General features: G+C 41.1%; 1 protein-coding gene across 5 annotated transcripts in view; it reads left to right on the forward strand.

The window, feature by feature from the left end:
• The window catches only part of ATRN (attractin), a 176,384-nt gene that overhangs the window by 137,364 nt on the left and 25,192 nt on the right, over positions 1-13,828 (forward strand). For 3 of the 5 annotated variants that reach the window (XM_079944490.1, XM_079944494.1, XM_079944491.1), the window contains exon 25: positions 5,319-5,380. In XM_079944490.1, coding sequence (XP_079800616.1) covers positions 5,319-5,380 — 62 coding nt within the window. Of the gene's footprint in view, positions 1-5,318; positions 5,381-5,746; positions 6,192-9,157; positions 10,489-13,828 lie in introns of those variants that run through there. The other 2 variants (XM_079944493.1, XM_079944492.1) reach the window with 2 other exon arrangements.

Genomic DNA, 13,828 nt, shown 5'->3' on the forward strand with positions numbered 1-13,828 from the left:
TTTGGGTCGTCATGTCTCCATTGTCATTTGTTTCTAGGTATTTTTTTATTTCCTCTTTGATTTCTTCAGTGATCACTTCGTTATTAAGTAGTGTATTGTTTAGCCTCCACATGTTTGTATTTTTTACAGATCTTTTCCTGTAATTGGTATCTAGTCTCATAGCGTTGCGGTCGGAAAAGATACTTGATACAATTTCAATTTTCTTAAATTTACCACGGCTTGACTTGTGACCCAAGATATGATCTATCCTGGAGAATGTTCCATGAGCACTTGAGAAGAAAGTGTATTCTGTTGTTTTTGGATGGAATGCCCTATAAATATCAATTAAGTCCACCTTGTTTAATGTATCATTTAAAGCTTGTGTTTCCTTATTTATTTTCATTTTGGATGATCTGCCCATTGGTGAAAGTGGGGTGTTAAAAGTCCCCTACTATGAATGTATTACTGTCGATTTCCCCTTTTATGGCTGTTAGTATTTGCCTTATGTATTGAGGTGCTCCTGTGTTGGGTGCATAAATATTTACAATTGTTATATCTTCTCCTTGGATCGATCCCTTGATCATTATGTAGTGGCCTTCTTTGTCTCTTGTAATAGTCTTTATTTTAAAGTCTATTTTGTCTGATATGAGAACTGCTACTCCAGCTTTCTTCTGGTTTCCATTTGCATGGAATATCTTTTTCCATGCCCTCACTTTCAGTCTGTATGTGTCTCTAGGTCTGAAGTGGGTCTCTTGTAGACAGCATACATATGGGTCTTGTTTTTGTATCCATTCAGCCAGTCTGTGTCTTTCGGTGGGAGCATTTAATCCATTTACATGTAAGGTAATTATTGATATGTATGTTCCTATTCCCATTTTCTTAATTGTTTTGGGTTTGTTATTGTAGGTCTTTCCCTTCTCTTGTGTTTCTTGCCTAGAGAAGATCCTTTAGCATTTGTTGTAAAGCTGGTTTGGTGGTGCTGAACTCTCTCAGCTTTTGCTTGTCTGTAAAGGTTTTAATTTCTCCATCAAATCTGAATGAGATCCTTGCTGGGTAGAGTAATCTTGGTTGTAGGTTTTTCTCCTTCATCTCTTTGAATATGTCCTGCCAGTCCTTTCTGGCTTGCAGAGTTTCTGCTGAAAGATCAGCTGTTAACCTTATGGGGATTCCCTTGTGTGTTATTTGTTGTTTTTCCCTTGCTGCTTTTAATATGTTTTCTTTGTATTTAATTTTTGCAAGTTTGATTAGTATGTGTCTTGGCGTGTTTCTCCTTGGATTTATCCTGTATGGGACTCTCTGTGCTTCCTGGACTTGATTAACTTTTTCCTTTCCCATATTAGGGAAGTTTTCAACTATAATCTCTTCAAATATTTTCTCAGTCCCTTTCTTTTTCTCTTCTTCGGGAACCCCTATAATTCAAATGTTGGTGCACTTAATGTTGTCCCAGAGGTCTCTGAGACTGTCCTCAGTTCTTTTCATTCTTTTTTCTTTATTCTGCTCTGCAGTAGTTATTTCCACTATTTTATCTTCCAGGTCACTTATCCGTTCTTCTGCCTCAGTTATTCTGCTATTGATCCCTTCTAGAGTATTTTTAATTTCATTTATTGTGTTGTTCATCATTGCTTGTTTCATCTTTAGTTCTTCTAGGTCCTTGTTAAATGTTTCTTGAATTTTCTCCATTCTATTTCAAGATTTTGGATCATCTTTACTATCATTATTCTAAATTCTTTTTCAGGTAGACTGCGTATTTCCTCTTCATTTGTTAGGTCTGGTGGGTTTTTTTCTTGTTCCTCCATCTGCTGTGTGTTTTTCTGTCTTCTCATTTTGCTTATCTTACTGTGTTTGGGGTCCCCTTTTTGCAGGCTGCAGGTTCGTTGTTCCCGTTGTTTTTGGTGTCTGTCCCCAGTGGCTAAAGTTGGTTCAGTGGGTTGTGTAGGCTTCCTGGTGGAGGTGACTAGTGCCTGTGTTCTGGTGGATGAGGCTGGATCTTGTCTTTCTGGTGGGCAGGTCCACGTCTGGTGGTGTGTTTTGGGGGTGTCTGTGGACTTATTATGATTTTAGGCAGCCTCTCTGCTAATGGGTGGGTTTTTATTCCTGTCTTGCTAGTTGTTTGGCATAGGGTGTCCAGCACTGTAGTTTGCTGGTCATTGAGTGAAGCTGGGTGTTGGTGTTGAGATGGAGATCTCTGGAAGATTTTCGCCGTTTGATATTATGTGGAGCTGGGAGGTCTCTTGTGGACCAGTTCTCCCACCTCAGAGGCACAGCACTGACTCCTGGCTGCAGCACCAAGAGCCTTTTATCCACTCGGCTCAGAATAAAAGGGAGAAAAAGAAGGAAGGAAGGGAGGGAGGGGGGGGGGAGGGAAAAGAAAGGATAAAATAAGATAAAATAAAAAAGTTATTAAAATAAAAAATAATTATTAAGAAAAAATTTTTTAAAAAAGAAAAAAACGGACGGATAGACCCCTAGGACAAATGGTGAAAGCAAAGCTATACAAAATCTCCCACAGAAGCATACACATACACACTCACAAAAAGAGGAAAAGAGGAAAACAATAATAAATCTTGCTCTCAAAGTCCACCTCCTCAATTTGGGATGATTCGTTGTCTATTCATGTATTCCACAAATGCAGGGTACATCAAGTTGATTGTGGAGGTTTAATCCGCTGCTTTCTGAGGCTGCTGGGAGAGATTTCCCTTTCTCTTCTTTGTTCGCACAGCTCCGGGGGCTCAGCTTTGGATTTGGCCCCGCCTCTGCGTGTAGGTCCCCGGAGGGCATCTGTTCTTCGCTCAGACACGACGGGATTAAAGGAGCAGCTGATTCGGGGACTCTGGCTCACTCAGGCTGGGGGAGGGAGGGGTGTGGATGCGGGGCGAGCCTGTGTCGGCAGAGGCCGACGGGACATTGCACCATCCTGAGGCGCGCCGTGCGTTCTCCCGGGGAAGTTGTCCCTGAATCCCGGGACCCTAGCAGTGGCGGGCTGCACAGGCTCCCCGGAAGGGATGTGTGGATAGTGACCTGTGCTCGCACACAGGCTTCTTGGTGGCGGCAACCGCGGCCTTAGCGTCTCATACCCGTCTCTGGGGTCCGCGCTGTTAGCTGCAGCTCGCACCCGTCTCTGGAGCTCCTTTAAGCAGCGCTCTTAATCCCCTCTCCTCACGCTCTAGGAAACAAAGAGGGAAGAAAAAGTTTCTTGCCTCTTCGGCAGGTTCAGACTTTTTCCCGACTCCCTCCCGGCTAACCAGTGGTGCACTAACCCCCTGCAGGCTGTGTTCCTGCCGCCAACCCCAGTCCTCTCCCTGTGCTCCGACCGAAGCCAGAGCCTCAGCTCCCAGTCCCCGCCCGCCCCAGCCGGTGAGCAGACAAGCCTCTTGGGCTGGTGAGTGCCGGTCGGCACCGATCCTCTGTTTGGGAATCTCTCCGCTTTGCCTTGCGCAACCCTGTTGCTGTGCTCTTCTCCTCGGCTCCGAAGCTTCCCCCTCCACCACCCGCAGTCTCCGCCCGTGAAGGGGCTTCCTGGTGTGTGGAAACCTTTCCTCCTTCACAACTCCCTCACACTGGTGCAGGTCCCGTCCCTATTCTTTTGTCTCTGTTTATTCTTTTTTCTTTTGCCCTACCCAGGTACGTGGGGAGTTTCTTGCCTTTTGGGAGGTCTGAGGTCTTCTGCCAGCGTTCAGTAGGTGTTCTGTAGGAGTTGTTCCACGTGTAGATGTATTTGTGGTGTATCTGTGGGGAGGAAGGTGATCTCCGCGTCTTAGTCTTCCGCCATCTTCCCGATTCCTCCCATACTAATGTTTTAAAAGTTTAAAATCTAAACAGAATTGGATGCACTAAAATCTGTTTCCTCCTCCTTCTTTATGTCTTGTAACCTGGATTCTTCTTTCCTCAAGACTGAGTAAACTCGTTTATATAATTGTTTTTCCCCAGTTTTATTAAAAACCTTTATGAGAGGACTGTAGCTATATTCTGCAGTTTTCCTTCTCTCAAGGAGCCTTCTTATTTAGGATGATTACTGTAATAAATGAAGGAAAGCAAAGAATATGGTTTCTCCTTGTCTATGATATCAAATCTATGTATCTTTGTATTTCTGATTATAAATGGTGGCTAGAGGGAGGATACAAAAACTTTAGATTCTATGCCCCATAATATTCTATGGCCTGAAAAGGTAATATTGGACCTTTATTTAAATGTCAAAAAGAAAATAAGAGCATTCAAAAGAAAAGCAGTGGAAGCTTCTCCTCTCTTCTGCCTCTGTTGAATCTGACTATAAAAGAAGTGCAAAGCACTGGATTGCTACTGTGCTGGGGCCTAGGCTGTAGCACTTTCCTTGTATTGCTGTAGGATGGGAGTTGACAGGAGTAGGTTGGGGCGGGGGGGCAGGTAGGGTGGGATTAGGAAAAGAAGACGCTAATCATTTACTTATGTGACTGTTGTCATACTTACTGCCTTCATTTCAATAATTACCATCTTATTCAATAATTGTTTCATTTATAGTACCATTATCTCTCCAAGGAGGGCTGTGGTCCCTTAAAAATAAGCAGAGAACACACCATAACATCTGGCTAGTACCATGTGTGTCATAGGGTAGTAAGGACACAATTATACTTACTAATAAATTCTAAGGTGTACATTTTTTCATGCTCTAATATCTCTGAAATCATGATACATCTTACAGTGATTTTAAAAGCAATGTGTCATAGTGTAACTGGCAGTGTTTTCTTAATAGTACACAAAATAATGCCTGTTTTAGTGGTGTCTTAGATTTGATGAACTACATTAGGAATTTTATAATATTCTTGGTATAAAATTATTTAAGTTCAAATTGGTGTTGTATTGATTGTCAGATGATATTCAGTGTAGTGAAGCTTGGGATAAGGTTTTTTTTTAAAAAGGATGTTATCTTGAAGTGAGTACATTAAGTGACAAAGGGATGAACGGCATAAAAGGAAGCTGCCCACCTGACGGTAGATCCAAGAATTGGAATTTGAAGCAAACAAGGAGAGTATTTTGTCTTGAAAAGGGCACAAGGAGGTAGGAAGTAACCTGACTTGCTTGTCATTGGGGTCATTAGCAGGAGTCTGAGAAGTCTTCGAGGTCAGATTAAAAACTGAGATCTGCTGTCAAGAGCAGGGGGACTGTAGGGGTTTGTGTTGAGTCTCAGAATATCACTTTTGTGTGGCAATTAAGCAAGAAAAACTAAAGGGATAAGGTGCTTTTCCTCAAGTGAAAAATTTCATTAATCTCTTCTTGAAATGTTAACGTCTTTCTGCTTCAACGAGAAGGCTGAGTTAATGGTGCTCTCTTATAACCCAATCACTCTACGTGTTTTTCTGTCACAGATTGCCTTCTCCCAGCACAGCAATTTTATGGACCTGGTACAGTTCTTCGTGACCTTCTTCAGGTAATTTCACTTATACAAACTGTATCTGTTCTTTTGATTCAGGCACTTAATTTCATTAATTATCAACCCATAAAAGATAAATGAATAATCCTATGTTTGCACAACTGATCAAACTAACTTTATATGTATTCCTGAAAAGTTACATGTCAGTTACAATACTGTGAATTCAATCTAATCTGATAAAATGAAGACATTTGGTTTGTATGTTCTGGCTTTTTGAGGCAGCTTTTCATGTACCCTATACTAAATGTAGGTAGTTTAGCTCTTCATATGGGGAGGATTTGGGGTTGAAATGACATGTAATTAATAATGATTACTGGGGCTTCCCTGGTGGCACAGTGGTTGAGAGTCTGCCTGCTGATGCAGGAAACACGGCCGGGAAGATCCCACATGCCGCGGAGCGGCTAGTCCCGTGAGCCATGGCTGCTGAGCCTGCGCGTCTGGAGCCTGTGCTCCGCAACGGGAGAGGCCACAACAGTGAGAGGCCCGCGTACCGCAAAAAAAATAATAATGATTACTGGTGTGTGCTACATATATGCTTCTTCTTGTTCACAAGATGTTTCAGGTCATTATCTAGAGTTTTAAAGCTAAAAGTGATTTGTTAGGCCCTGAGGTTCTTTTGTTTTTATAGGGTTTTTTTCAGTTTAATTTTATTAAGAAAATACTATTACACATAATTGAAAAAGTGCTACAGTGCAAAGAGAAAGTGACAGCATCCTGCCCCACACCTTCCCATCTTCACTGTCCACATTTAAATTATTTTAATTGTTTTTTACTTCTCCATGCTTATACTTTTTTTTTCCAAAGGAGAAAACTTATTTAATTTAGATAAATGCAAAAATGGATATTCAATATATTTCAAAATACAATGCTGATTTTTTTTAATCTAAAGCATTGCATTCCTTTCTATTTCACCACTTAATATCACAGTCATTATTACCATAAAGTATTTTCAACATTAGACAAGGAATTATGCAGTTGGGTACAATATAACTTTCTTTCATGGCTGGAACAGATAGGGTAAACTTATTCAATTTACCCACTCTTTGCCCAATCTTCTGACAAATCCCACTAGGTTTTACCCTAATTAACATAATTTCCTAACGTTTTGCTCTGCCTAATGGATTTTGAGTATGTTCAACCTTTAGAGGCATCCATGTCAGTGGCCTACACTCTTTCTTGGTTTTTCAATTCAGTTATCTTTTGATGTCCTACTGTAGAAGGATTTATTATCTTATGTTACCTCTGCCAGGACCCCCCCACACACTATAAACACATACAACTTCCCCTTCCTCCCACTCATGTAGTATAGTTACATCACAATATTTGGCTAAATCAGGAGTCCCTATTTATGTTGTTATAATCATAAAAACTCCTGTTTGCACCTGAGTTGAACTATAATTATACTTCCCCATTTTTTGGATGGGGAATCACTCTTTGCTTATCCTAAATGTAATATTTGCCATATTTGGGGATTTTTATTGTTTGGTTTTCTATGTAGCTACTCCTGATATACCCCTGTACTCTGACAGAACTGAACAATCTCTCAGTATGGTCAAACACAAGCAAGTACTCTCCTGGTTTTAGTTTCTCTTGGAGATTTCTGCCCTAGAACCCTAGCCTGCTGCTCCCAAGTGCACTAGTTGTTTTTGAGGCCTGCGACACAACAGGCTGTCATCTTGGGAATTTCTTTTGTCTTCCTCTTATATTAAAGTCTCTGTCTCCTCGATCCCATGTCTTTGTCTCCCTGTTTATTTCCTCCTTATATTGGGGCACATTCTGCAGGAAGTTTCTGAGAAAAGGTACGTGTGGAGGTGACTTTTCTATGACCTTCCCTGTCTGGAAATGTTTTAATTTTACCCTCACATTTGATTGAAAATTCGAATACAGAATTCTAGGTTAGAAACATCTTCCATTAAAATTTGGAAGGCGCAGACTTCCCTGATGGGCCAGTGGTTAAGATTCCACTCTTCCAGTTCAGGGGGCATGGGTTCAAGCCCTGTTCGAGGAAGTTCCGCATGCTGCGCACCATGGCCAAAAAAAAAAGTATTGAGAAAGCATTTTGCTGTTTCTTCTTGTTTCTAGTATTAATATTGAGAAGGTTAGTGCCATTATAATAACCACTCCTTATATGGGATCTGTCTTCTCTCTTTAAAAAAAATATATTGAAGTATAATATAAAATTACAGAAACACTTAGAAATCATTAATGTCTAGCTCAGTGAATTATCACAAATTGAACATACTCATGTAACCACTACCCAGGACAAGAGTTTTTTTCCCCCTAGGGTATTACCAGTACCCAGTGTCCTTTTTGAGCCATCTCCTAGAGAAATGGAAATAAAAACAAATAAACAAACGGGACCTAATGAAACTTAAAAGGTTTGCACAGCAAAGGAAACCATAAACAAGACGAAAAGACAACCCTCAGAATGGGAGAAAATATTTGCAAGCGAAGCAACTGACAAAGAATTAATCTCCAAAATATACAAACAGCTCATGCAGCTCAATATCGAAAAAACCACAGATTTAAGGCATGTGGGATCTTCCTGGACCAGGGCTCGAATCCATGTCTCCTGCATTGGCAGGCGGATTCTTAACCACTGTGCCACCAGGGAAGCCCAGATTGTCCTTAATTTTTATTGCCAGTGTCTTTGCATTTTTCTGTGATACCTCTGAGATAATTTTTATCCTAAAATTGCTATATCAAAATGCAAAAACACTATCAAATAGCCCCTCAGAACAGTTGCATGAATTTACACTTCTACAACAGGAATGTAATTTCTCTTACTATTTCTGCCTCTTTCTCTTACTACCATTAACTATTTTTCATTATTTTTAATTTTGCCAATCAGGCAGGTGTCATTGGTACCTTGTTTTAATTTGTATTTATTTATAAGTGGTGTTTACTAATCTCTTATACCTTATAGTTCTTGTTTTGAATTATTTGTTTGTATCCTTTGCTTATATTTCTACTGGGCTTTTCACCTTTTTCTTAATGAAGTTTAGGACCATCTTTTAACCCCATTTATGGTATTTTTCACCAAGCAGATGTGTCAGTTTTTTCCTATATTTTCTTCATGAGCATTTAATCTATTGTTATTTTTTTTTTATTTTTAGGTGTTCCTTTATCTCTCTTGAATCTGTTTGAATTATAGCTTTACTATATTTCCATATGGATAGGCTTCAGAAACTTGTCAGTGAATGAAAGAAGGGTATTAATTACCTCAACTCCAAAGCCACACTATCCACTAGGCCAGGAATTCACTCTCTGTTTTATTTTTCAGAGTATGCCCATCTTAGCTCATTGGAGCTCTGTCCTAAATGATGCAATGCCAGCAATATGGAATGCTGGAAATGTGATTACACTTTCTCCCCTTCACAAGGAGGTATCGTCTTTCCACAGAAATATAGGTTTCAAAAGGAAATTGCCCTCTCTGATGTTAACTACAGAAAAATTAAAATCTCAAAATCTTTTCTGACCCCTCCCAACATTTTTTTATTATGCTCACTCACTGACACCAACCATCTTCCACAGTTCCTCCAGAGTGGAACCAATGAATCCTCCTATATTCTTGCAAATTCAATATTTCTTGAATCTTTGCACTGTGACTTCCACCAAATTATAAGTCCCTCCAAGATAGTTGTCATCCCCTTCCTTTTTGGCCATGTGAGCATCGGGGCTTGGGAGGGTGACCCACTTAAATAGTTCTCCTCTGCATTTGCCTCACGGGTAGTTACCTGATCCCACTGACCTGTCATATTCTTACTCTTTCAGAACCCAGCCTGTCTGCTCTATGAAGTCTTCTTCTGGCACATTCACCCCATAGTCCACCTCTTCTTGGACTCCACCCTACCCATGTTTTTATTATACACATAATCATGCTTTAATGCAGTTATTTAACAGTCTAGCGCTTAAGGGCAGCCCATATACAAATGAACCTGTAATTTGACATGCGAAGATGAACAGGGCTAATTAGAGGCCTCTCCTACAAGTTTTAAATTGGGTTCTGAGAGCCTGAAACAGTTCTTGTATGACTCTCAGCACTAACTATACTTTAGAATTCTCCTGAGAAGCTTAAAAAAGAAGCAGCAGCCTGGGCCCTGCCCCGAGAGATGCTGATTTAATTGGTCTGGTATGGGACCTTATCATCATGGTATTTTAAAGGCTCTCCAGTGATTCTTATGTTCAGCTGGCATTAAAAACCCCTGAGTTAGCTGAAAGTTGTGTGGATTCAGGGGCTGGGGCAGTATTACATCCATCAATATGCAAGCTAAAGCATAGAAGGTCAGATGGAAAAGAAGATCATTAAGTACTGAGAGGATGTGAGCATGGCTTCAGCTGACAGCTTCGTGATTCCCGTTCCTGCAAGAGCAGGTGGCTTTAGGGCTCTGAGAGAGCCCTGTAATTATTCCCCCACCACCAGCCAGTGACCACCACCTGGGTAGAGGTTATCTGGAATTTAAATTCTAGACTGTAATTATTTTACATAATATAGGAACAGTTTTTTTAAGTTCTACTGGTTTTTTTCTTGCACCATTGAATGTGTCCCATGTCCTGTCCTTTGTTGGATGTTGTTGTTATGCAGAACTATATCCTAGAGTCATTCTCTCAGAAAAGACCTGAGAAAGAATTTGATACTTGGGGAAGACCTTTTATAAAGTCTGAAGACTGGAGTCTTGAGTTTTGCAACATTGTCTTCTATTTCTTTGTTTCCTCACCTTTAATTCTATTTGCTTGCATTCTGGACTTCTCTAGTAGATGAATGAGTACAGCTCTGGATCTGTCCTCCATATTTCTTAACTGAACTCTCATTTCTTTTTCATTTTCCTTTCCACTACATTCTTGGTGAGCTCCTCAACTCATTAATTTAGTCTAGTGTTGGGTCCATTTCTTTTACTGAGTCATCTGATTAGGTTTTTTTTATTTTAACATTTGCATTTTATTTCTAATATATGTTCCTTGTAGCCTGTTTCAATTTTATGAATGCAATTTACTTTCATATTCCTTTGTGAGATTAATAAATGTTATTATTTTATTTTGAAGTCTTATTTTGTGTTATTAATAATTGTCTCCTCAGATGCTGTTTGTTGTTGTTGTTTGGTACCTCTCTTTCACAATGCTGGTTTTCCTCAAAATGTCTGATTTTTGATTATGTTGAAGATTCTGTGTTTACCTTTGTATGGTTGCCATTTCCGTCTGTCACAGCCTCCAGTGAGTATGGAGTATGGAGGTAGAGTGTGCTGCTGGGTCAGGTATATTGTTAGTCTGTCTTATGTATAAGAGAGTATCCATCCTGCCTGGCCTCTCTAGCCCCAGGACCAGAGCTCACTGCCTTAGTTGCTCTCTTCCATTGCTCAGCACAAGCAGGGAGAAGGGAAAAAACCATCTGGTGTGGCCACACTGAATACAGCTCCCCCCCAGCACTCTGGCAGTTCTCCAGAACCCCCTCCCTCCTTGTATCCATATACTCTAGACTGACTGACTGACTTCTTCCTTCCTTCTCCCTTCCTCCCTCCGTCCCTCCCTCCCTTCCCCCCTTTCCTTTCCCTCTCTCATATGCTCACTCTCTCTTTCTCTCTCTCCCCCTCCCTCCTTCCCTCCTTCCTTCCTTTCTTCCTTCCTTTCTTTTAATTTTAAGAGACTTTATTTGTTTAAAGCAATTTTAGGTTTACAGCAAAATTGAGAGGAAGGTACAGAGATTTCCCATATACCCCCTGCCTCCACACATGCATAGCCTCCCCCATTATCAACATCACTTGCCAGAATTAAACATTTTTTACTAAAGATGAACCTACACTGATACATCATAATCATCCAAAGTTCATAGTTTACCTTAGGGTTCACACTTGGTGGTGTTGTACATCTGTGGGGTTTGGACAAATGTGTAATGTCATATCCATTTTCATAATATCAGAGTATTTTTACTACCCTAAAAATGGAGCCCCTTTTTTACTTTTTAGCTCTCTCTAATCTGGCTTCCATCCCAACACTGCATCTAATTTTTTTGTTGTTGAGGGCAGCTAGCACATCTCTATTGCTAAATCCAAAAGTTAGTCTTTAGTTCTTATCTTTTTGGCTTTGCAACAGTATCGGTCAACTGATCACCCTATCAGTGAGACTCTTCTTGCCTTTTGTGAGTCCATACTGCCCTGAAGCTGCTCTTTCTTGGCCTCCCTTGCTGAACTATCTTTTCTATTCAACTAATAATTGTTGCTATTCTTCCAGAGCTTGACCCTGGCCATCTCCTTACTGTGTGTTCTCAGGTTGAAGTCTGCCATCCCCATCTGCAGCATAACATGCCCAGAAATGAACTTTTTGATCCTTCCTCACCAGTCTTCCCCACATCACTAATTGGCAAATCATGCTGCTGATTCCAAGTCACTTCTTTCCCTTTCACACCCAAAAGGCATTCCGTCGCCACATCCCAGCAGTTACGGTTAGCAACCTGCCCTACCTCTACTCCCCACCCTAGCCCTAACCATCACAATCTCGCTAGTACTATTTCAGTTGATTTTAGCTCCTTTACAACCCACAAAAAGTCCAGAGGAGACCTTTAAAACCATGAATTAGTTTGTATCTAACCACTTATCTCATATCTAGTGGCTCTGCATTGTATCTAAAATAAAAACCAGGGTCCTGCATGAACTGGCCTCTGTTCACCTCTCCACCTTCACCTTACGCTACTCTGTTCTGCATTCCCATTACATGAGCCTCCTTCTGTTTCTTAGAAAGCACCAAGCTCCTTCCCACCTCATGGCATTTGCACATACTTTTCCTTCTTTCTGGAACGCTCTTCTCCTTACCCTTTACCTGTATACTTTTACCCATTGCTTTGTTTTTCCAAACAAAAACCAATTCTCTGACATCAACTGACTGTCCTACAATTCAGTTCTGACACTAACCACGTGAAATCAGTGCACACCCCACAGGTTAAGGGCTCAGTCCAACAAGACTGCTCCTACTTCAGACGTCAACCACAAATGGGTCCCAAGGCTACCCATACTTCTGCCTGGCCAAATACAAGTTTGGGTTGTTCCTGTGACCCCTCTCAGATTCAACAGTTTGCTGTTGCCTCACAGAACTCAGGAAAACACCATACTTAAAATTGCAGGTTTATTATAAAGAATACAACTCAGGAGCAACCCAGTGGTTGTTCAACAACCCAGAGTTGCATTGGGCAAGGTATGAAGGCAAGAGGGAGAGCACAGAGCTTCTATGCTCTTTCTGGGCATGACACACTCCCAGCACATCGATGTGTTCACCAACCCTGAAAGCCCCCCAAACCTCATCATTCCACATTTTATCAAGGTTTCATTGAGTAGGCATGATTGGTGAAATCACTGGTCATTGGTGATTGAACTCAATCTCCAGTCCCTCTACCCTCCTGTGGAGGGGAGGTGTGCTGGGGGGCTGAATGGTCTAACCCTTCAATCACATAATTCGTTTTTCTGGTGGTCAGCCCCGTCCAGAAGCTATTTAGGTCCTTCCCTCCCATGAGGGGAGAAAAGACACTCCTGAATTACATCTCCATAAACGTGTTATAAAAAATAGTTAATTCAGGGCTTCCCTGGTGGCGCAGTGGTTGAGAGTCCGCCTGCCGATGCAGGGGACGTGGGTTCGTGCCCTGGTCCCGGGAAGATCCCACATGCTGTGGAGCGGCTGGGCCCGTGAGCCACGGCCGCTGAGCCTGCGCGTCCGGAGCCTGTGCTCCACAACGGGAGAGGCCACAACAGTGAGAGGCCCGCATACTGCAAAAAAAAAAAAACAAAAAAAAAAGTTAATTCAGACTCAAAGCCACTGTCGTTTTTTTATACCCTTCTGTATTATATAAATTACTTTGTGTAGAAAACTGGTAAAGATACATTTTAAAGATTTTTTAAATCAAAATTAAAAGATAGTTTCTTCCTTTTTAAGGCTGAGTAATATTCTCTGTAAAGATAAACCACAATTTATCTGCTCACCTCCTGATAGACATTTAGGTTATTTCCAGTTTTTGACTGTTACAAATAAAGCCATTATGAACAGTTGTGTAAAAAAGAGGGGAGAGGATGCTCCTATCACATAGGAGATTTCAAGGGTTTTAGGAGCCCTGTGCCAGGAACTTGGGACAAAGACCATATGTATATTTCTTACTATACCACACTCATCCTTCAAATTTCGGCACAGTGTCACTTCCTCCAAGATTCCATCAATGAACCCCCAAACTAAATTCTCTCCCTTTGTTCTACCCTCCCAGGGAACTGTATTATTTTTCATCACGGTACTTATCACAGTTCTGTACTTGCATACTATGTGTCCACAGTGAGACTCTAAGCTTTGGGAGAGCAGGTACAGTGTCTCTTTTGTTCACCCCTGTATACACACACACTTTCAGCATCTAGCACAGAGTCATGCTCCAATATATGTGAAAAGTAAAGCAGACCTTCAGGAGAAGCGCAGAGCCAT

The sequence above is a fragment of the Stenella coeruleoalba genome (assembly GCF_951394435.1).
Source record: "Stenella coeruleoalba genome assembly, chromosome: 15".
NCBI lineage: Eukaryota > Metazoa > Chordata > Mammalia > Artiodactyla > Delphinidae > Stenella > Stenella coeruleoalba.